This window comes from Hemiscyllium ocellatum, chromosome 4 (genome assembly GCF_020745735.1).
Source record: "Hemiscyllium ocellatum isolate sHemOce1 chromosome 4, sHemOce1.pat.X.cur, whole genome shotgun sequence".
In the NCBI taxonomy this organism is placed as follows: Eukaryota; Metazoa; Chordata; class Chondrichthyes; order Orectolobiformes; family Hemiscylliidae; genus Hemiscyllium; species Hemiscyllium ocellatum.
Window position 1 is genome coordinate 140,153,688 of NC_083404.1, and position 23,850 is coordinate 140,177,537.

At 40.1% G+C, this 23,850-nt stretch overlaps 1 protein-coding gene across 1 annotated transcript in view; it reads right to left on the reverse strand.

Annotated features, from left to right (window-relative positions):
* LOC132815125 (laminin subunit alpha-3-like) overlaps positions 1 to 23,850 on the reverse strand; it is a 364,209-nt gene that overhangs the window by 67,510 nt on the left and 272,849 nt on the right. The window contains exons 46-54 of the mRNA XM_060823918.1: positions 18,545 to 18,595; positions 16,755 to 16,906; positions 15,191 to 15,301; positions 14,502 to 14,613; positions 11,592 to 11,741; positions 9,007 to 9,203; positions 5,885 to 6,001; positions 5,639 to 5,793; positions 1,951 to 2,092 (exon numbers count right to left, since the gene is read on the reverse strand). Of these exons, the coding sequence (XP_060679901.1) occupies positions 1,951 to 2,092; positions 5,639 to 5,793; positions 5,885 to 6,001; positions 9,007 to 9,203; positions 11,592 to 11,741; positions 14,502 to 14,613; positions 15,191 to 15,301; positions 16,755 to 16,906; positions 18,545 to 18,595 (1,187 nt within the window). The remainder of the gene's footprint in view (positions 1 to 1,950; positions 2,093 to 5,638; positions 5,794 to 5,884; positions 6,002 to 9,006; positions 9,204 to 11,591; positions 11,742 to 14,501; positions 14,614 to 15,190; positions 15,302 to 16,754; positions 16,907 to 18,544; positions 18,596 to 23,850) is intronic.

Here is a 23,850-nt window from a genome sequence, read left to right on the forward strand (position 1 = left end):
CAATTATAAGCATAAATAAGTCATAAGTTTACAAGAATATTTTCAAAGAAAGATTGACATTGTGGCAACCATGGGAAGTGACAAGAACCTAGAATCATACAAGAAATAACTCTTCATCTCAATGAATCTGACTTTTTCAAACAGTTATCCAATTTTATTTTCAATCATTTATCAGATGGGGGCACACACATTGGCAGGGCCAGAAATTATCATTCATCCCTAATCGCCCAAGAAATTAATCTCACTTCCCTGTTCTTTCTCCCAATTATTTTCTTTCCAAATAGATCCAATTCCCTTCAGAAAGATACTCTTATAGACATAAAGATCTGCAGCAGTGAAAAAAGCCTTTCAGTCCGACATGTTAGTCAACCCACTAACTATTCTTATCCCATTTTCCAGTACTTGATGCATAGCCTTTTGTGCCTTGACACATCTAAATCCATCTTCAATGCTCTGAGGGTTTCTGCCTCTACCATCCTTGCAGGCAGTGAATTCCAGATTCCCACCACCCTCTGTGTGAAAACATTTTTCCTCAAATCCGCTCTAAACCTACTGCCCCTTTCCTTAAATCCATGTCCCCGGTCATTGATCTCTCCACCAAAGAGGGAAGTTACTTTATGTCTAACCTGTCTACAATCCTTATAATTTTTAATATCTCAAACATGTTCCCTCCAGTCTCCTCTTCTCCTTTCATAAAGCTCCACTACAACCTTCCAACTCTTAAATTCCATGCTTTGGTTAATAAAGGCAAAGATCCCAAATGCCTTCTTAACTACTTTATCACCTGTCCTGCTACCTCAAGTTATCTTGCTTCCCAGGGTCCCAACATTCATCAAATATTTCTTTGCTTTGTGTTTTTCTGTGCAAGTGCATCATCTCATACTTATCTGGATTGAATTCTATTTGCCACTGAGAAGCCCCTCTGACCAGACTGTCTCTATCCTTCTGTAATCTAAGATTATCTTCCATTTAACACCTCATAAATTTTTTTATCATCTGTGAACTTAGTTATCAGTCCTCTCACATTCAAGTCTAAATCATTTATTTAAACCACAAACAACAACACTGATCCCTACAGAGCCCACTGGACACAGGCTTCAAGTTACAAAAATGTCCCTTGACCATCAGTCTCTGCTTCCTGCCACTCAGCCAATTTGCCAAATTTTCTTAGATCCCATGGGCTCTTACCTTTGCAATAAGTCTTCCACATGGGACTCTATTAAAAACCTCATAGACCCCAAGGGGTCTGGCATCATGGTAGCCCACAAACCCACCAACACACTAAAACAGCAGCTAATGAACTTGAAAGACCGTATACAGAAAATAAGCAAAACTAATGTTGTTTACAAAATACCATGCAAGGACAAACACTACATTGGACAAACAGGCAGAAAACTAGCCACCAGGATACATGAACATCAACTAGCCACAAAACAACATGACCCTCTCTCACTAATATCCTTACAAATAGAGGAGGAAGAACACCACTTCGACTGGGATAACACATCCATCTTTGGACAAGCCAAACAGAGATATGCACGAGAATTCCTAGAAGCATGACATTCCAGCGGAACACTATCAACAAACACATCGAGTTAGACCCCATCTACAACCCCCTCAGAAAAAGAACAGGAAATAACATCATCACGGGAAATTATGTCACCACTTGAAATGACATCACCAACCCAAAGAAATCCAAACATATAAATAAAAAGCAGAAATTATCAACAGTGCTTCGCCGAGCCCACTGAAGATGTTACCTAGTAGGATGATGAAATGTCTGGAAATGAACCTTCCAGCTCAGCGAGCAAACCCACATTCAGAACCTCAACCTGAGCTGCAAACCTTTTCAAAACTCGCTGTATTAGTTATGGAATTTACTGCATTCCTCTACTCACACACTCCTAGCATGTAACCAGCTGCACTTTATCTATGGATCTTGGCATTTACCTGCAAGGCAATATGTGATGCATTTGCTGCCTTGTTGGCTGCCATCTCTGCTGCATCCACTGCATTGATTATCTTCTCGTAGGCATCTGAAGCATCGACTACACGTTGGATTAAGGAATCTTGGTTCACTTCTTCTATTGCTCTGTTATAATATAAACAGTATAAAGTCAAAGGTACATTTTAAAAAAAAACTACGTAAATGCAATAAAACCAAGTGAAGTGTTACTCACTCCCAAAATCCCTGCAGTGCTGCAAGAAGCCTATAATCCAGCTCAAAGAGGGCAAGCATGATGCAGTGGTAATGTCCCTACCTCTGAGCCAGGAGACTCTGCTTCAAAAGTTTGAAGCCCAGTATGTTCCAGAGACTTGGCCCAGGTAGTCTGAAGGCTGGCACAGATTAGGTGAAAAGACTAAAATTCAAGTGCATTTAAAAAAAATACTTTATTCTGTATTCTTATGCTGAACTTTTATTTCTGATCCTCCCAAATCTGTAACATATACTTAAGTATTCTGTACCTAGATACCCTGTACCTAAGATGGCACCAAAGTAGTGATATTACAAACTTTTCACTGCATTCGAGTGCACATGACAATAAAGATTAATTCAAATTAATTCAAGACCCACCTGCTCCAGATTTGTTATAACATCTCTGAATAGGTTGATTAAAAAATATTTATAATACAGCCAGATGAAATGTTCGTCCAGAAATTGGTTAATAACAAAATGAGAGAAGGTACTGGTAAGTATGGGACTGGTGCTGGGAATTGGGTACATGTTCTGAGCTTGAAGTTGCCAAGATTGCTCTGCAGTATCCAGGGATTAAAGGTTAATATCCTAGACACTGCTTCTAACAGTCCTGGAGAAAAAAATATTTGGGGCATTGAAATTAGTGTTTCATTTACTTTTGGACAATATCATTAATTGGTTATAATATGATGGGAGCTGGAGAGAAAGGCTGTTTGAATAACAATTGAGAAACTCCAAATTGGATAAGTAAGAATCTGATTTGCTATGGCGAGGAGAAGGATGAAGAGGATTGACAGATCTGGCAGCCAATGGCATGAGCAAGCCTTGGAGAGTCACATGATGCTATATCCAGGAGTATGTTCAGTCAGATCCAGCAGTTTGACTGGACCTTTCCACTGTCTTCAGTCTGCTATTGTGGAAAACCCCAAAGTCATCCAGGCGGGTGGGATGAACAAATGAGGTGCTCCTTGGTTTTAGGAACTAGACACAGGAGTAGACCCTTCAGGCCATTGAACCCACTCTGCCATTTCATTAAACCATTGTACTAAAATAGCCAATGCTACTTTCCTGCACTATCTCCATATCCCTTAACATCATTACTCTTCAGACATCAATCAATTTCTGCCCTGAATCTGCTCAAAGATTGAGCCACATCTCCCTTAGTTAGAGAATTCCAAAGATCCACCACCTTGCATAAAACTATTCTTTCCCAGTCTTCTGTTATTCTGAGATTGTGTTTCCTGTTATAAAATCATAAGTCAAACGAAACATCTATATCTCCCCTAACACAAACTGTAAGGATTTTCAAAGTTTTAGTGAGATCACCCTCATTCTTCAAAATTCTGGAGAATACAATTTCTCCTCACAAGACGACCCTTCAACCTCAGGGATTAGTCTGGTAAACCTTTGTTGCACTCCCTCTGTAGCAAGTATATCACTTCTGTCAGAAGGAGATTGAAACAGTACACAATATTCCAGGTGAGGTCTCACCAAAGTGTACACAATTGCAGCAAGACATCTTTACTCCTGTACTCAATCCTGCTACGATGAAGACCAACATACTACTTGCTTTTCTCATTGCTCGCTGTACTTGATGTTACTTTTTAGTGACTTACAAACTAGGACACCCAGTTTCTTTTGGGCACCTGCACTTAACAACATCTCACCATTTACACAATATTCTAATTTCTGTTTTTTCTACCAAAGTTAATAACTTCATATTTATTCACATTTTATTCCAATTGCCCTGTCCTAGCCCATTCACCCAGACTTCATCTGGGCCCCTCAAAACCAAATCATTCTCCACCTTACTGTCTGAGCATGATATGGGAAAACCTCCTCACTCCTCATATAAATAAGTGGTATTGTTCCCATATCCACTGCAGCAAATACCCAAACAATTTAAGTGACTCTTGGATAAGCACATGGAAGATAGTACAATGATGGGTACATAGATTAGTCTGATCTTAGAGTAGGATAAAAGGCTGGCACAACATAGAGAGCTAAAGAGCAAGTACTGTGCAGTCCTATTCTATGTTCTATAGCTGCATAAAAGGTATGTTTACACAGTGGCTTTCATGAGCCCAGATGTCTGAATCATTTTAAGGCTAACAAAGTGCTTCGAAATGTGCTTCCTACATTTTGTAGGACACAGGACAAACAATTTTTATATAACAATCATCTATAAATAGCAATGTGATACTGACAAGCTAATGTGTAATTGTGATAGTGTTTGAGGGATCAATGTTGGCCTGTACTTATTCAAAACAAGAGGAAATGAATGGACTCAATTTCAACTTCTCACTCAAATGAAGGTACCTCCCACATTAAAGCAGAATTAAAGATAGCTGCAGATTTGCAGCTGAAATTTTGGGCTTACATTATTGGGTGGGACTTGCTCTCACAACCAGAGGCAAAAGATATTAACCATATTGATAAATGGATCAGAGAACAAGCATCACAGGTTACCAGCCTCACTTTTCCAAAGATTGGCACCTGACAAATATTTCGAAAATTATTAGCTTGTTTTATTTTCCCCTCTTAATGTCACTCCATATGATGTGGATACGTCTAAGTTGGGAGAATTTCTTTTTTAACCATGAGATGATTGTTGCAATCCCTAATTACCCTTGAACAAATTGGCTCTCTAGGCCATTTCAGACAGCAGTAAAGAGTCAAAAACATTAAGGTCTGAAGTTACATGTAGACCAGGAAAGCAGATTTCCTTTCCTAATGATACTAGTGAGCTACATGGGTTTTTACAACAATCAATGGTCATTTCATAATCATCAATACTGAAATTAGCTTTACATTTAAGCTTTGTTATTTGCATTTAAATTCCATCAGCTGCTGAGGCAGCATTTGAATTTATGTCTCCACAACATGAGCTTGAATCTTGGAATTAGCAGGCTCCAGTCTTGGAATTACCAGTCTAGTGAGATTACCACTCCACCACCTTCTCCCTTTGAAAATGGTAACATGTGAAAGACCACCTAGCTTCTTTCCTTCAACATGCAATAGTGTGCCCTCTGCTTGTTCCATGATTCTCTCTACACTCCTCCTTTGCACATCCTCCCCATTAGCCACTGTGCCCACAGCTGCCTGAGATCAGAATACTGGAAGTTTCTCTTTTAACCTCGCCTCTCTCTCTCCTCCTTGAAGATGCTTCTTATAACCTGATTCAAAAACTTGTCGACAAGTACAGCGCGGAAGGAGACTATTTGGTCAATTGTTTCTGCACCTGTCAACAATGATCTGTTGTGTCAGTCTGTGTTTTTGCTTACTTTTTCCAACAATCCAGTGCTCTTATGTAAGAACATTAGAAATAGGAACAGGAGAAGACCATTTGGCCCTTAAATCCTGCCCTGACATTTGAAATAGATTATGGTTAATTGTCAGTGTCAACCCCACTTTCCAGCTCTATCCCTGAATCCTTCTCACCTCTGGAGTTTCTTTGACAGTTGATCCAGGTTTTCAGCATGTCTCTCAGCACTAACCACAATGGGCTCCTTGCTGTTAGCATTTGAGAGCTTTTTAATTTTGTCTTCAAGTGATGATAAGGCTCCATCTAATTGAGCTCCGTGTTTTTCATAATCCTGGTTAATGTAGGAATAATCAAATATGAACATGAGTGTGGAGTCTATTCAGATATCATATCAAAATCTGGTGATGAATGCTTTCTCTTACCTCCTGGCTCTTATCCAACATCCGGAGCATGTTGTTCAGATTATTAAGGGTGACATCTGCCATTTTAAGCAAACTTGCAACCTCCGCCTGCTTAATATTTAGTTTACCATGTTGATTCTGTGAAGAAAATTGTATATTGAGTTTCTGTACCATGGTACATGTCCATATGTGGAGACTCTTCATTCACACAGTAAAAACAGATCTTTTCTAAAATTTCCAGAAATGGTTTTTGGCCACTACTGGTGCTCCAAGTGGACTTTCCTTTCCTTTCATTTCTGTGGAGAAACTTCTTGTGACCTCTGCTTGTTCCATCATCCTTACTGCACTCCTCCTTTGCGCATCCTCCCCACTGGTGACTGTACCAACAGCTGCCTGGGATCAGAATACTGGAAGTCTCTCTTTCAACCTCCGCCTCTCTCTCCTCCTTTAAGATGCTTCTTATAACCTAACTCAAAAATTTGTAGACAAGTACCGCATAGAAGGAGACTATTTGGTCAATTGTTTCTGCACCTATCAACAATGATCTGAATATATTAATCTCATTTTCCAGCACTTGGCCTTTAGCCCTGAAGGTTATGATAATGTAAGTGAACATCTAAATTTTGAATAAATGTTACAAGTGTTTATGACCCAACCACCCTCTGGAGCACAGAATTCCAGCCTTCCATCACCCTCTGGTGAAAATATTTTGCTATATTCCACTCTACTTAACTCTGATCAGCTTCAAAATATTGTCATTAGAAACTTATGTTGTACAGACCAATTATTTTGGATTTGTACAGCCATTATCAACCAACAACTTTCTACATATATGGTGCCTTCAATATAAAACACTGGAGTATCTCCAATTTTGAATTGTTCCATCACTGGTAGCCACACCTCAACTACCTAAGCTCTAGAACTCCTTCCCCAAATTTCTCTACCTCATTTTCCTCCCTTAGGGTGCTCCATAAAACCTATAGCTCTTTAATGAAGCTTTTGGTCATGTGCTCAAAGATTAAACAGGTTGGAGCTTTACTCATCTGAGTTTAGAATGAATTGATCTCATTGAAAAATATAAGATTCTTAAGTGCTTGACAGGACAAGTACTGAGAGTATGCTCCCCGTCATGGGAGAGTCTAGGTCCAGACAGCACAGTTTCAAAATAAAGGGATAAGGTGAGATGAGGAGGAATTTCTTCTCTCTGAGGGTTGAGAGTCTTTGGAACTCCTTGCCACAGAGAACCGTGGGGCTGGAGTCCTTAGGTGTATTTAAATGCTTAGGTAGATAGTGTCTTGGTCATTAGGGGAAACGAGGGTTAAGGGGAAAGAATAGTAGAGTGGACATGAGGAATGTTGGATCAGCCGTGATCCTATTGTATGACTGAGGTGAGGGGCTGAGTGGACTACTCCTTTACCTATTTCTTATGTTACCTAATATCTCCTCAAATAACTCCATGTCATATTGCTTGATAATACCCTTGTGAAGTGCTTAGGGATGTTTAATAAATGTTTATTGTTGTGAAGGGAAGGTGAGATACCCCAGAAGTGATGGATAAGTGGGATTTACTCTAGGTTCAGACATAGACACACTGAGTTTAGGATAAGCTAAAGTTCAGGGAGTGTGGAAATAGAGGAATAATGAAACAATGACTTGCATTTAGATAAAATCTCTAAATTTGGAAATCTCTAATCATATAGATTAGTGCTACTAAAGGTTGAGGCTACTAATTTTTCTGTTTAACAATGATATTTACACAAGCGACTTCAAATGTTACAGTGTGTTAAAAAAATATAGTTGGTGTTCAGTACATTTTTTTGGCCAAGAGATGTCACTGGTGTGTTTTGAACAGAGATATTTTAAATGGCTTGCTTTGGCTGAAATCAAATCTTTTTCATGCGCTGTAAAATTTGTTCAATACAATGCTGTTTTCACAGGAATAGAAGAACGGGAGGAGCTCATTTAACTAAGTTCTGAAGAAGTGTCACTGTACCTGGGATGTTAACTCTGTTTCTCTCTCCCCAGATACTCCTAGACCTGCTGAGTTTCTCCAGCATGAGATCAGGGTACTTTCTATATGGTATGAGGTTAAATACAGTGGATGTCTAAAGACTTGGGAGTTCAGATCTTTAAACTGCCACAAACAGGGTGCAGCAAATAATCAAGACTAACTACTTGTTTGCTGGTTTTTATATCTGGAGGATTGGTGTATAAGGATGCTGCAGTTATGCTGCAGTTATACAAACCCCTGGTTAGACCCCATTGAGAGCACTGTGAGCAGATATGGGCAGCACACCTTAGGAAGGATCTATTGGCCTTGGAGGGAGTACAAAGTATGATACAAGAATGATACCTGGACTTCAGAGGTTAAGTCATGAGGAGAGATTACACAAATTAAGTCTGTTTTATTTCAAATGTAGAAGGCTAAGGGGTGATCTGGTCGATTTATTTCCATTAGTTGGGGATTCTACAACTTGGGGGCATAGTCTGCGAATTAGGGTCAGGAGAGATGGTAGCAGTACTTCGACACTGAAAGCATGATAGATGTTTGGTACTCACTTCCACAAATGGCAGTGGATATAGGATCAAATGTTAATTTTAAATCTGAGATAAATTAAATAGATAAAGATGTTAAGAAACATGAGCCATGGCAGGTATATGGTGTTCGATCACAGATCAGCTACAATCTCATTGAATGGTAAAGCAGGCTTGAAGGACTGAATAATATACTTCTATTTCTATGTTCTATTTTTTGTCGGAGAACATTTAACCCAGGGAGCCCAAAATGAGATCATGACTGAGGAAATTTCTCTCAGTCCTGAAACTTTGTTGTGAATCAGCTTTCACCAAACTTCCAGGCAGCGTATTCCACATTACAGCCGTTCAGTGTGTTAAGAATATTGTCACATCTCTCTTCTGGCTCTTATGTCAGTTATTCTAAATTTGTATCCACTGGCTACTGAGACTCCGACCACTGACAACAGTTTCCCTTTATTTTCTTTATCAAAATTTGTCATAATTCCTCAAAGTTCTTCCTAATTAAAAGGAAATCATTTTAAATGTTGAACTGTTATGAATATTGATGTTGTAAAGAAATAAAATTCAACCATTAAATAATACAATTAATAATATTTAACAATCACCTTAATATTGTCCAGTGAAATAGAATTAATTCCGTTGAGGTTTTCGGCTTTTTGAGTTAGATTGGCTGCTTCAGTTATCGCATCTTGAAGATCCATTAGTTTAGTCTGATATAAACTTAGTGCATCCGTTATATTACTTGCGAGTTGTTTGTTCTCTTCAATATTTTTTACAAATCCATTCTTAATACGGTCAAGCACTAACAGATAACAAATAAGAAATAGGAGAGTAACAGTAACAAAATTACATTTTTGATTAAAAAAAATCCTGAGTCACAGATTATACTGAAGGATTTTGGAATCAGTCAAGGCCATTTAGACCCTTGAGCTGAAAATGTGTTGCTGGAAAAGTGCAGCAGGTCAGGCAGCATCCAAGGAACAGGAAACATCGAATTTCCTGTTCCTTGGATGCTGCCTGACCTGCTGCGCTTTTCCAGCAACACATTTTCAGCTCTGATCTCCAGCATCTGCAGACCTCACTTTCTCCATTTAGACCCTTGAGCCTGTTCTTCCATCCAATGAGAAAAAGACCAATACCTAGGATTGGATTTTTCTGATTCAACTGGGGCTGGAATACATACCATCTGGGGGAGCAAAATAGCTGCAGCGTTACATAGTTAGATTTCCCACTTTGTATCTGATCTTGATGATACTTCTGATGACAGGGAGATAGTGTTTTTGCCAATCAATTTGTTCACACTTTTGGAATAGGTGGGACATCGACCTGCACCCTCTGGCTTACAGATAAGGACATAACCACTGCACTACAAAAGCCTCTCTGATGACAGGGAGTAGTGCAGGTCTCTGAACTAGCTTAAACCTGCAAAAGGCCAAATAACATTGTTTAGGACTTACTAAAAGCTAGTCCCTTGATATCACCTTTTGAACATTTTTGGAGGAGGCTAACATTCAGCAGTTGCCTGTGCTGCATGCAAGTTAAGGCCAGGTCAGGAACAGGTCATGGAGACAGAACAAGTTGAAAATATTCAAGTTTTTCATGGAAAATCAAAATTTCTGCAGCCAATATTAAGTAAGGGTGATGTCTGCATTAATAAGTTTACCAGTTCAGGAAGTTGCCATCTTCCTGGCATAAAATGGGCATGGCTATTCGGACCCGACTTGAGCACTGGAAAGGCTACAGCTGGAGATAGGTGCTCTACCCCCAGCAATTGAGGTCACTGGAGATGGAGAGCAGCAGTCTGCAGAGGGATGGTAGATTGCCAACTTCAGGAGATCAGATGAGAGGGGCAAGGGACATGAAGGAGAAGGAGAAGTTACTCTGAATACAAGATGGGCAGGAGTGATGGAACCTGTAGTTATTTGTGAACTGTTGCTAAGTCATCTGCAACTTTCTAGGCAGATGGTCACGGACATCTGTGTCCTCGTCAACTGTGAACGTCAGTGGCTGTGATAGGGGTGGCAAATTGTATATCATCCAGATGACAGATGCTCTCTTTACAAATGCTGAACAACACATCAGAGTAACAATAGAAGGGACATTGCAGGCTCCCAGGGCACTGGTCCAATGTCTGATGCATTCACATTGTGCTCTCCAATACTCTCCTATATCCTCACTCATTGTGGTTCTTCTGTGCTGTCCATAATATACATCTCCTGCATGGACCTTAAGGGTGATGATTCCCTGGGAGCTGACAGTTCATTGGGAACAGGAGGTGGAGAGCAGAAATTGGAGGCAGAGGGAGATGATACTGAACAGAAAGGTGACACAGCTCCAACAGAAGATAACTTTCTCTGGCACCTCATTGGAAAAGGATCTCTCCATCTCCCTCCTCTATTGTCAGTCATTTGGCTAGCCGTGACAACCTGCTTCCCCGTGACACAATGGCACAGCTTGATACAAACTCCCTCCTTTAGGATAACATTCAGCCTAAATCCAAATCCAAAACCCATCTCCATTCTTGTTCCAAATTCTTATCCGATTTAACTGGATAAGAAACACTTGTGCTTGTGTCAATTAAGAGATCATCCCTGGAAAGGTTATTTCAAAAGAAGACAGTCTGGCTTTATGGTCCATACAAGCTTCCTCATATGCTCTCAACATATCCTATGCTCCTTTTTCTCTTAGAAGCTTCACCTTAAGTGTAGCTATGCAATTCAGCCACTCACTGTAATATCAAATTTCACATTCTTACCATATTTAGGATAAAGAAATTTATGTCAAATTCTTTATTGCATTTATAAGTGACTTATTATTTTAATGGCCCTTGAATAAAATAAGTCGCATTCTAAACCAAAAATCTGAATGGAAATTAAATTGCACTTATCATCACATCAACAATAAATTATTGTGTTATTTACAGTAATAAGAAAAGTAGTACTGCTGATAAGACAATGCATTATTTTTCTGAAATTTAAAGTGAGAATTTAATCAAAACCTACACAGATTGAAAATCCTGTCAGCTAGCTTCTCTTTAGAGGCACCAACGCTACTCATCTTAATCATCTCCTGTCACAGCAAGTTTCACAATTTACTTTATTCACCTTCAGCACTTTGGAATCAAACAGCTGGATCTACATATCTGTTGAAAGCCAATGAAAAGTGTTTTTCCTAAGGCAACAATACTTACATATCTTTGACTCTTGATTCTCCCTGTCAGCCACTCTTCTCTCCTCATCAAAGTTACGGTTTCTCATTTCATTGAGCATCCGTCTTACCTCATCTAACTTGGGTGCAGTGCCAGATGAGGAATCAAGGGTGTTCATGGTCTTCAACATTTCTGAAACGCAATTGCAAAAACAAAGTCCTTCCTAGTTTCTCCTTACAAGGATGTTTCATTATGATAATATGATGCATATTGTCAGTAAGTGTAAAACCTGCTCTCTTCTCCACCTTTGATTTTCACTGCTTTCCCGCTGTGCCTTCAGACCCTTGGGCTCTTTTTCCTCCCTAATTTCCCTCTAAACACCTCATACCTACTTAAAATAAACTCTTTGTCTAAGCTTTTGAGCACAAATCTCTTTGTGTGGCTCAATGTCAATTTTTTGTCATCTAATGCTCCTGTCAAACACCTTTGACTGCTATACTATTTTAAAAGGTGCTATACAAATGCAAGATTAGTAAGGTGAAATTCAGCAATGATAGAGCGGATTTTTAATATAAATTTATGTATATTTAAAAATGATTTGGATACTGGAATATTGATGGACTAGATTGCTCCAAGAAAAGATGCCAAAGATTCAGTGGGCTGGAGAGCCTCCTTGCTGCCATAACTCACTCTATGGGCATGAGTTTTTGAATGGTGGGGGTTTCCTGCTCCAGCACACAAAGAATCAATGAGATTTGCTCATTTGCTCTGCAGTACTTAACACTTACCTCAGGATGAAGCTTTTGCTCATATCTGGGAGAAAGTTCTACCTTGGAGAATTGCTGGCTTTCTAAAATCACAGCTCTACAAATGTTGGTCATTGTTGATAACACCCACATCCCATGAAAGGATAGAGAAAAATATACATAGCTGTAAAGTGCTTTGGGATATTCTAAGTGTGTAATATCTTTAGAAAGGAGTATACTTAAGAGGGAAATCAGGAGGCCAAATGCGGACATGAGATAGCGTTGGCCAATAGAATTAAGGAGAATCCAAAGGGTTTTTACAAATACATTAAGGACAAAAGGGTAACTAGGGAGAGAATAGGGCCCCTCAAAGATCAGCAAGGCGGCCTTCGTGTGGAGCCACAGAAAATGGGGGAGCTACTAAATGAATATTTTGCATTAGTATTTACTGTGGAAAAGGATATGGAAGATATAGACTGTAGGGAAATAGATGGTGACATTTTAAAAAAATGTCCAGATTACAGAGGAGGAAGTGCTGGATACCTTGAAATGGTTAAAGGTGGGTAAGTCCCCAGGACCTGATCAGGTGTACCCGAGAACTCTGTGGGAAGCTAGAGAAGTGATTGCTGGGCCTCTTGCTGAGATATTTATATCATCGATAGTCACAGATGAGGTGCTGGAAGACTGGAGGTTGGCAAATGTGGTGCCACTGTTTACGAAGGGCAGTAAAGACAAACCAAGGAACTATAGACTGGTGAGCCTGACCTCGGTGATGGGCAAGTTGTTGGAGGGAATCCTGAGGGACAGGGATGTACATGTATTTGGAAAGGCAAAGACTGATTTGGGATAGTCAACATGGCTTTGTGCATGGGAAATCATGTCTCAAAAGCTTGGTTGAGTTTTTTGAAGAAGTAACAAAGAAGATTGATGAAGGCAGAGCAGTAGATGTGATCTATATGGACTTCAAGAAGGCGTTCGACAAGATTCCTCATGGGAGACTGATTAGCTAAGTTAGATCTCATGGAATACAGGGAGAACTAGCCATTTGGATACAGAACTGGCTCAAAGGTAGAAGACAGAGGGTTGTGGTGGAGGGTTGTTTTTCAGACTGGAGGCCTGTGGCCAGTGAAGTGCCACAAGGATTGGTGCTGGACCCTCTACTTTTTGTCATTTACGTAAATGATTTGGATGCGAGTATAAGAGATACAGTTAGTAAGTTTGCAGATGACACCAAAATTGGAGGTGTAGTGGACAGCGAAGAGGGTTACCTCAGATTACAACAGGATCTGGACCAGATGGGATAGTGGGCTGAGAAGTGGCAGATGAAGTTTAATTCAGATAAATGCGAGGTGCTGCATTTTGGGAAAGCAAATCTTAGCAGGACTTATACACTTAATGGTAAGGTCCCGGGGAGTGTTGCTGAACAAAGAGACCTTGGAGTGCAGGTTCATAGCTCCTTGAAAGTGGAGTCGCAGGTAGATAGGATAGTGAAGGCGGCGTTTGGTATGCTTTCCTTTATTGGTCAGAGTATTGAGTACAGGAGTTGGGAGGTCATGTTGCGTCTGTACTGGACATTGGTTAGGCCACTGTTGGAATATTGCGTGCAATTCTGGTCTTCTTCCTATCGGAAAGATGTTGTGAAACTTGAAAGGGTTCAGAAAAGATTTACAAGGATGTTGCCAGGGTTGGAGGGTTTGAGCTACAGAGAGAGGCTGAACAAGCTGGGGCTGTTTTCCCTGGAGCGTCGGGGGCTGTGGGGTGACCTGATACAGGTTTACAAATTATGAGGGGCATGGATAGGATAAATAGACAAAGTCTTTTCCCTGGGGTCAGGGAGTCTAGAACTAGAGGGCATAGGTTTAGGGTGAGAGGGGAAAGATATGAAAAAGACCTAAGGGGCAACTTTTTCATGCATGTGGTGGTATGTGTATGGAATGAGCTGCCAGAGGATGTGGTGGAGGCTGGTACAATTGCAACTTTTAAGAGTCATTTGGATAGGTATATGAATAGGAAGGGTTTGGAGGAATATGGGCCAGGTGCTGGCAGGTGGGACTAGATTGGGTTGGGATATCTGGTCAGCATGGATGGGTTGGACCGAAGGGTCTGTTTCCGTGCTGTACATCTCTATGACTCTAAATGGAGGTATTTTTGTTTAAAGGCTGTATTACAATATCAGCTACTTTATTTAGTGTAAAAGCAAGCTCACCCAAGATCTTCAACAACACGTTTTCTATATTTGTCACCATGTCTTGTGCACGTTGATGGGTCACATTGATTGAAGAGAGTAACAGTTGAGTAGTTCGAGAATCCTTTTCTGCCTTAAAATAAAACATTTTCAGATTTCAGCACATCAGAAGTTTACACAGATAGTTTGAGCGATAACTTCTCATGTTCTGTGCTGTACACCTCCATGACTCTATGACACAACACAGGAGGTGGCCATTTGGTACATTTTGCCGGTGTCAGCTCGATGAAAAGAATACTTGGGTATGTTTCAGTTTCTCACTCTTACAGTCCTGCAAATTTTCTTTTCCAAGTTCTTTTGTCTAGTTCCCTCATGAAAGTTACCATTTTTCTGCTTCACTTTCAGACCAAGCTTTCCAACTGTACCCATGTGCAAACAAACTTCCACTCTGAGATTTTTGACAATTATCTGAATTCTATGTCTCCTGGTTATCAACACTCTTGCCACTGGAAATCATTTACTGATTTTAACAAAACACTGTAGCATTTTGAGCATGCTTATTTAATCTCCCTTTAAGTTTCTCTGTTCTAAGGAGAATAATCACAGATCCTCTAATCTCTCTAGTGGTATCAATCTGGTAAATCCTTCCGTAGTATCTCAGAGGCTTTAACATTTGTTAACTTTTTGAAATTGTTACAAATATTACTTACCTTTTCCTCGAGCGCAAGGACATCTTGAATGAGATTCATGTTGTCATTTTCCAAGTCATCAGTCCTTTTTATGTGCCGCTCCACAGTGGCCTGATACACCTTTAACTGATTCTAAAATGGGAAAGAATCTATATCATTGAATTTGTAATTTAAATGTATTATTTTTAGCTGCAATGTTATTCTATTTGGTGGTGCAGAGACTGTTGACACACTAAGACACAGGTTCACAGGATATGTCACTGCAAAGTGACAACACAGAAGCTGCTGGGAACAACAATGATCTGACCCATATAATCACACAGTTAACGCTATTTGGAATTACACTCCAACAGTCTCCCAGAATAGAGTTTGTCCCTAGTTTGCAGATGATAAGAGGGTCTTTTCTGTGCTGTAGATCTGTCTGACTCAAGGGATAGGAAAATCAGTGTGGACAATGCAACTACAACCCCAGACATGCAACCAATCAACCTGGAGAGAAATATTACTGCTTGTTTTGACTGTTTCAAAACTACCTTCCTCATTTCCTAACATTGGGTCACAATGCCTCATGGCACACTGGATGTAGTTCACACACAGTAAACCTTACCTCCCAGAAAGGCACTTTAATGGACAGCAAATCTACAGTCAAATCAGCTCCAATTAAATCAGAATTCTGTACATCCCCTGAACTGGGAATTCTCCCATTTAACAATGTATATGCACAAGTGTATATGATATTGATCACATGCATGTAGATGCACTTTGCACTCTGTTGTTAGTAACTGATTTATTTAGATCCATTTGCACAAGCCATTTTGATGACCACTTTTGTATTCAGGCCTATTACTGTGACTTTTCTTTTAATCAGTCTGCTTAAACAATGCATAATTCATTTCCAAGTTAGCAAAGGGTATTATGTTAAAATAAACTGATACACCTATCATAAATTAACTGTATTTTTGAACTTAAAACCTGAACATTTGAGTGTAACTGACATCCAATTTATTTTCATACCTTGTACTCCCATGCAGACATACATTTCACACCCCCATACATACACACATGACAGGTCTACATACTTACACCAATGTGAGATCAACCATAATCCTATTGACTGACGCAACATACTCAAGGGAGAGAATCCTGTTCCTATTTCGTATGATCTGATGGTAATGCTTTCATTAAATTAAGATGTTAAATCTTACACTGGTATATTATTTTTTTCAGCTGAAAATGTGTTGCTGGAAAAGCGCAGCAGGTCAGGCAGCATCCAAGGAACAGGAGAATCTACGTTTCGGGCATAAGCCCTTCTTCGGCTTATGCCCGAAATGTTGATTCTCCTGTTCCTTGGATGCTGCCTGACCTGCTGCGCTTTTCCAGCAACACATTCTCAGCTCTGATCTCCAGCATCTGCAGTCCTCACTTTCTCCTATTATTTTTTTCAACCATTTAAAAAATAATTGGTCTGAGCAAGGAAACTCAAACTTTACTTTGGGCCAGTCTGTAAGGTTTTGGGGACAGACATAGAAGTGATAGAATTTGACTTTGGAAAAGATAATGTTTGCAAGCCTTGTCTTGGATTTACCTCAGTGTTTTTGATGGACTTGTCTAAGTTGTTCATGCGATGCTGTGTAGCAGTGCTTGTGTTCGCATTTTGAAGCTGGAGTTTGATCTTATGCAGATCGGAATCCATTTTGTTCAAGTCAAGCAACAGAGCTTCAACGCAACTGTCACAGGCTGGAGAATAAACAAATGAATTATCATTGATTCTGTGCTGCTGGCTGCAGAGAAACTGAACACAAAATGAGAACTTTTAAAATACCAATGAGGATGAGTACAAGGAAGTGTACATTTAATGCAAAGCACTCCACTCCCCCTCCCCCTACCAAACTCTCATCTCCCTCACCCTCTATGGTATGGTTACCTTAGCACCCTTAACTTGAAAATTCATTCTGACAATATTAGCCGGCTGGTGTTGAGTTAATACATGAGAATGGTACCTTCTGCACCTTATTTTAATCCTGATATGAATTTGTTTATTTTAACAGGTGTTGCCCAACAACAGACCTTGGAAATGGACAGGAAAGAAATGAAGTTGCATATGGTCTGTGAAAACAGAAGCTTGACAAACCAGGCAGACACACTGCAGGGCTGAAAATGTGTTGCTGGAAAAGAGCTCATGCCCAAAACGTCGATTCTCCTGTTCCTTTGATGCTGCCTGACCTGCTGTGCTTTTCTAGCAACACATTTTCAGCTCTGATCTCCAGCATCTGCAGTCCTCACTTTCTCCTAGTCACACTGCAGGATAAGGGAAGCCCATTTAGTCCATTGTGTCAATGCTGGCTTTCAGATAAAATTAACTTACTCCAGTTACTTTCCATGTAAAGTTGAAATTATTTTCAAATGTGAAGAAGCTAGGCTAACAGTTGCGGTGCAATTCAAAGGGAGGGTCACATAGTCGGAGGGTCAGTGCTTATGGAGGGCCTCTTTTTTTACTTATTCACAGAATATGGGCATCTCTGGCTAGACCAGCAGTTATTCACCATCACTAATTGCCCAGAGGCCAGGTTAGAGTGGGTCTTGAATCACATGTAGGTAAAGATGAGAAATGTTCTTCCTAAAGGACATTAGTGAACCAGATGGATTTCATGGTCATCATTAGACTCTTAATTCCAGATTCTTCACTGAATTCAAATTCCACCATCTGCCATGGTGGGATTCAAACCCAGGTCCCCAGAACATTGGCTGAGTGGATTAATAGTCCACCAATAAAACCACCAGGCCGTTGCCTCACTGGAGGGTCATTAGAGGAAGGGCTACATTTTTCTCCTACTTATCGATTACCCTTTAGCAAATTAAAATTCTGCTTCAATCAGATTCTGAACATTCCATTTAGAAAATTAATTTCGTAACATTTTTCTTCTTCTGATGATTATATATACTCCCCCTTAACTTGACTACAATCCTCTATAGATTTGAACACTTAAATCAGATTTACTCTTAATTTTATTTGTTTTTGAGATGAGCACACATTTCTCTTGTTTCTTCTCTTAACCAACTTCTCCTCTTCTCATTCCTTTTCTCACCCTGTGCTGCAACGTTTGCAGAATGATTGAATGAAATAGCATGAAAGGAGACCTTTCAGCCCATCTTATCAATGTTGGTTCTTTGGAAGAACAATCACAATTCCCTGTCCTGCAGATTTCTATTTGTATCCACCTCTCATTCAGGTGCTGTATTCCATCATAACTTGACATAGGTAAAAGGTATTCATTTTTGTTCTTATTAATGCAGTACAGTAACAATTCAGGAATCATTTTTCATTTCCATGAGATAATATAGCTGCAGAACAGATCTGCAGAATCTTTCACTTACTGTCACACTTCTCATCAGAACTAGTATCCTTGGGTTCTTCATTTGTGCAGTCTATGTAAAAGAAAAGCGCAAATAAATTAATTCACCAAAACAAAGGAATTTCAAAACTTCGATTGTACATATAGTCAAATGAAGAACAGCCTAAAAGTAGGTTGCTGGGTGTGCAAGGAAGTGGATCAGCCATGATTCTACTGAATGAGGAGCCAAACTATCTACTCCTGTTCCTATTTCTTCTGGTCTTATCATCACAGGCAATTGCAGCAAGTGCTGAAGATTGTTAACCTTAACTTACCCATGAAGGTCCTACCTTCTCTTTCCCCCCTCACCTGAGTGTGGTGACACTCAGGTTAATCTCACCGTCAGTCTTCCTTCTCTAATGAGAGAACAGGACATGGTCCTCTGGGTCTATGGTAACTTTATGCTAAACCACTGAATTTACAGTTAATTTACATATTCATAACAGTGAGTTATTAACGAGCAGTTAATTTCCAGCAAGATCCAGCACCACAAACATTTTTTAAAAAGTAACATGATTTTTAATCTGGGTATGACAGCAGCAAGTCACATTGCAAACCAAGATAAAAACTGACTTGATCAACATCCTTGCTGGTGCAGTGAAAATAATCAGTGACTTCAAATACAGAGGAACGCTGATTATCTAAAGGACACGAGTGGGCAGTATTTTGCTCGGTTAATCAAGTTCCGGATAATCGAATACGGGATAACATAGTTTAGCTGAGCATCAGGACCTTGCAATCTTGCCGGATAATCCGATATTCAGATAATCGAATGGCGGATTCCTCTGTATACCTTTGTGGCTTGTTTCCCTTTGTTGTTTAGACAGAAAACAGACTCTGAGAAATGAGGGTCAAACCCAGTAAAAGAGCAAACAGCAAATAGGGAAGGATATCATTGGAACAAGAGCAATATATTCTTTCACTGAACATTGACGAACACCTCAGTTGCACATGTCAGACTCATTATACATTGATCTTTAGTCTATTAACATTACAAATAAAAAAAATTTCATCCTGACGTTCAAATTCCTTCCATTCTCTGACATAGGGAAAATGCTTGAAGCTATAATTAAAGAATTTAATATTTCGTCAATCTGAGGAAGGGTCACTGGATCTAACATGTTAACTCTGATTTCTCTCCACAGGTGCTGTCAGACCTGCTAAGATTTTCCAGTAATTTCTGTTTTCATTTCAGATTTCCAGCATCCACTGGCTCTTTTGTTCTTTTTATTTAAGAATTTGTAGCAGGGCATTTAGATGAGTTCAACATAATCAAGCAGAAGCAACATGATTTTGTGAAAGGGAAATCACGTTTAACCAAACTACCGGAGTTCTTTCAGGAGGTAAGATGCTGAGGATAAAGAGGAAATGGTGGATGCACCATACTCAGATTCATTGAAGGGATTTGATAAGATGATACATCAAAGATTATTGCAGAAAATTTTTAAAAATTCATGTTGTAGGGCACATAGCCATAGAAGATTGGCTGGCTGACAGGAAGTAGACAGTAGGCATCTTTTGCAGGTTTGCCAAGATATAAAGTGTGGTGTGCCCCAGGGTTGGTGAAGGATCTCAACAGTTTATAATTTATATTAATGACTTAAATGAAGGGACTGAAGGTGTGGTTTCACAATTTGCTGATGATAAAGATAGGTAGAAAAGGAAGTTATGAGGAAGACACAAGACATCTGCAAAATAAAATTATAGATAGATTAGTTGAGTGGGCGTGATGCGGCAAATGGAATGTAAGTTGGGAAAATGTGAAATTCCATTTTTCAAGGAAAGTTATAAAGCATCTTATGTAAATGATGAAAGTTTATAGAGCTCTGAGGGACAGAGGGATCTGACTATCCTCATGCATGAATTGCAAAAAGTTAGTCTGCGGGTACAGCCAGTCAAAGGGAAAGCTAATGGAATCTTATATTTTATGGTGAAGGGAATCGAATACAGAAGTAAAGAGGTTCAGCTTCAGTTACATAAGGCACTAGTGAGACTCTATCTGGAATATTGGGTACAGTATTGGTCACTGAATAGTGAATAGTGGCCAAACCATATCCTCGAGGGAAGTTAGAGATAGCATTAAATGCAAAAAAGAGCCATACAATTTGGCAAGAAAAATTCAATAGACCTGAGGATTGGAAGCAGCTTAGAAGTCAGCAAAGTAGGACCAAAGGATTGATTAAGAAAGGGAAAATGAAGGATAGCCATAAGCTTGACAGGAACACAAGAACTGACTCTAACAGTTACTACATGTATGGGAAACAGATTGGTGAAACTTAGTGTAGGTCTCTTACCGTCAGGAATGGGGGAGTTTATAATGGGGAAACAGAGAAATAGCTGATGAATGAAATTCACGCTTCACTTCTGTGTTCACAAAAGAGGACACAAATAGTGTACCAGAAGTAATGGGGACACCGAGTTTAGTGAGAGGGACAGTTGGACAAATTGATGAGATTCTTCAGACTCTGAAATAATTCCTAATGTAACTAATGTAACCCAACTGTTTAAAAAGGGAACAAGAGGGAACTCAGGAAGTTATAGACCAGTATGTCTGATGTGAGTAGTGGGAATGATGCTAGAGCCCATTATCAAGGATTTCATAGCACAACACTTGGAAAACAATCATGGAATCAGACACGGTTAGCATGGATTTACAAAAGGGAAATCTTGCTTGACAAATCTACCTGAATTCTTCGAAAATGTAACTAATAGAGTTGATCAAGGGAGCCAGTGGATGTGATTTATTTGCATTTTCAGAAGGCTTTTGATAAAGTCCCCACATAAGGCATTAATGTGTAAAATTAAAGCACATGAGATTAGGGGTAGTGAATTAAGATGGATAGAAAAGTTAGCAGACAGGAAAGAAAAATTAGGAAAACATGGGTCTTGCTCTGAATGGCAGGCAATAACTAGTGGGGGATTGCAGGAACAGTATTAGAACCTCAGTTATTCACCTATATGTTAATGATTTAGATGAGGGAACTAAATGTAATATGTCAAAATTTGCAGTTAATACTGAAGCTGGGTAGAAGGGTGAGCTGTGAGAAGGATATAGAGATGTTGCAGCATGATTTGGACAGGCTGAGTGAGTGGGTAAATGCATGGCAAATGCAGCATAATGTGGATAAATGCAAGGTTACCCATTTTGGTAGCAACAATAGAAAGACAGACTATTATTTGAATGGCTGTAAATTGAGAGAGGGGAAGGTCCAACAAGACCTGTCCTCATGCACCAGTTGCTAACAGTAAGCCCAGAGGTGCAGCAGGCAGTCAAGAAGGGAGACTGTAGGTTGGCCTTCATAGCGAGAGGATCGAATACAGGAATAAAGATATGGGGCGGCAAGGTGGCACAGCGGTCAGCACTGCTGCCTCACAGTGCCAGGGACCTGGGTTCACTTCCACCCTCGGGTGACTGTCTGTGTGGAGTTTGCACACCCTCCCCGTGTCTGCGTGGGTTTCCTCCGGGTACTCTGGTTTCCTCCCACGGTCCAAAGATGTGCAGGTTACATGAATTGGCCAAACTAAATTGCCCATAATGTTCAGGGATGTGTGCATTAGGTGCATTAGTCAGCGTTAAATATAGGTGGGGGAGTGGGTTACTCTTTGGAGGGGTCAGTGTGGACATGTTGAGCCAAAGGGTTTGTTTCCACACTGTAGAGATTCTATGATATCTTACTGCAAGGCATTGTGAGGCTAGACCTGGAATATTGTGTGCAGTTTTGGTCTCCTTATCTGTGGAAAGATGGACGTTCTTGTTACAAAGGGAATACAGTAAGGATTTACCAAATTGATTCCGAGGATGGCAGGACTTCCATATGAAAAGAAATTGACTTGGTTAATATTGACTTGGTTAGGATTGTATTCATTGGAGTATTGAAGAATGAGAGGGGTATCTCATGGAACCTTCAAAATTCTAGCAGAACTAGACAGGTGAGATGCAGGAAGGATGTTCTGATAGTGGGGGGAGTCCAGAACCAGGACTGAGATGAGAAGTAATTAGGAGAGGCAATGGCCTAGTGGTATTATTGCTTGACTGTTAATCCAGAGACCCAGATAATGTTCTGGGGCCCCAGGTTTGAGTCTCGTCATGGTAAATGGTAGAATTTGAATTCAATAAATATCTTGAATTACAAATCTAATGACGACCACGAAACCACTTCGGAAAAACCTATCTGGTTCACTAATATTCTTTAGGGAAGGAAACAATCATCCTTACCTGGTCTGACTTATCTGTGACTCCAGACCCACAGCAATGGGGTTGACTCTTAACTGCCCTCTGGGCAATAAACTCTGCCTAGCTAGCGACATCCTCATTCCAGTGAATGAATAAAGGGAATTTTTTCACCCAGAATGGTGAGTCTGTGCAATTCACTACCACAGAAAGTGGTTGAGGCCAAAACATTGTGTTTTCAAGGAGTTAGATATAACTCTTGTGGCTAAAGGGATCAAGGGAAATGGGGAGAGCAGGATTAGGCTTTTGAGCTCAATAATCAGTCGTGATCAGATTGAATGATGGAGCAGGCTCGAGGGACCTACCACCTTCATCTCCTCCCCCACTCACCCATTGTACTCTATGCTACTCTCTCCCCACCCCCACCCTCCCCTAGCTTAACTCTCCACGCTTTCAGGCTCACTGCCTTTATTCCTGATGCAGGGCTTTTGCCCGAAATGTCGATTTCACTGCTCGTTGGATGCTGCCTGAACTACTGTGCTCTTCCAGCACCACTGATCCAGAATCGAGGGAAAGAATGCCTACTCACGCTCTATCTTCCATGTATCTCTGTTTTCTAAGGCAGAATCTAACTATGATAGAGGCAGTTCAGAGAAAGTATGCTACACTAAACCGGAATGGTTGTCTTATGCCTAAGTATCGGACAGGCCAGATTTGTATTCATTGAAATTTAGAAGAGTAAACATTGATTGAAATATATAAAACCCTGAGGGGTCTTAACAATATTGATGAGGTTAAGGTGTCATATCATAAAATCCCTACAGTGTGATAGCAGGTCATTCAACCCATAAAGTCCATACTAACCTTCTGAAGAGCAGTTCACCCAGACCCACCACTATCCCTGTAAGCTTGCAATTTCTATGGCAAATCCACCTAACCTGCATATCTTTGGACTGCAGGAGGAAACCCACACAGACGTGAAGAGAATGTGCAAACTTCACACAGACAGTCACCCAAAGGTGGAATTGAACCTGAGTCCCTGGCGGTATGAGGAAGCAGTGATAACCACTGAGCCACTGGGCCACTTTTGGCGGATTTGTTTTTATTAGGTGATAGGC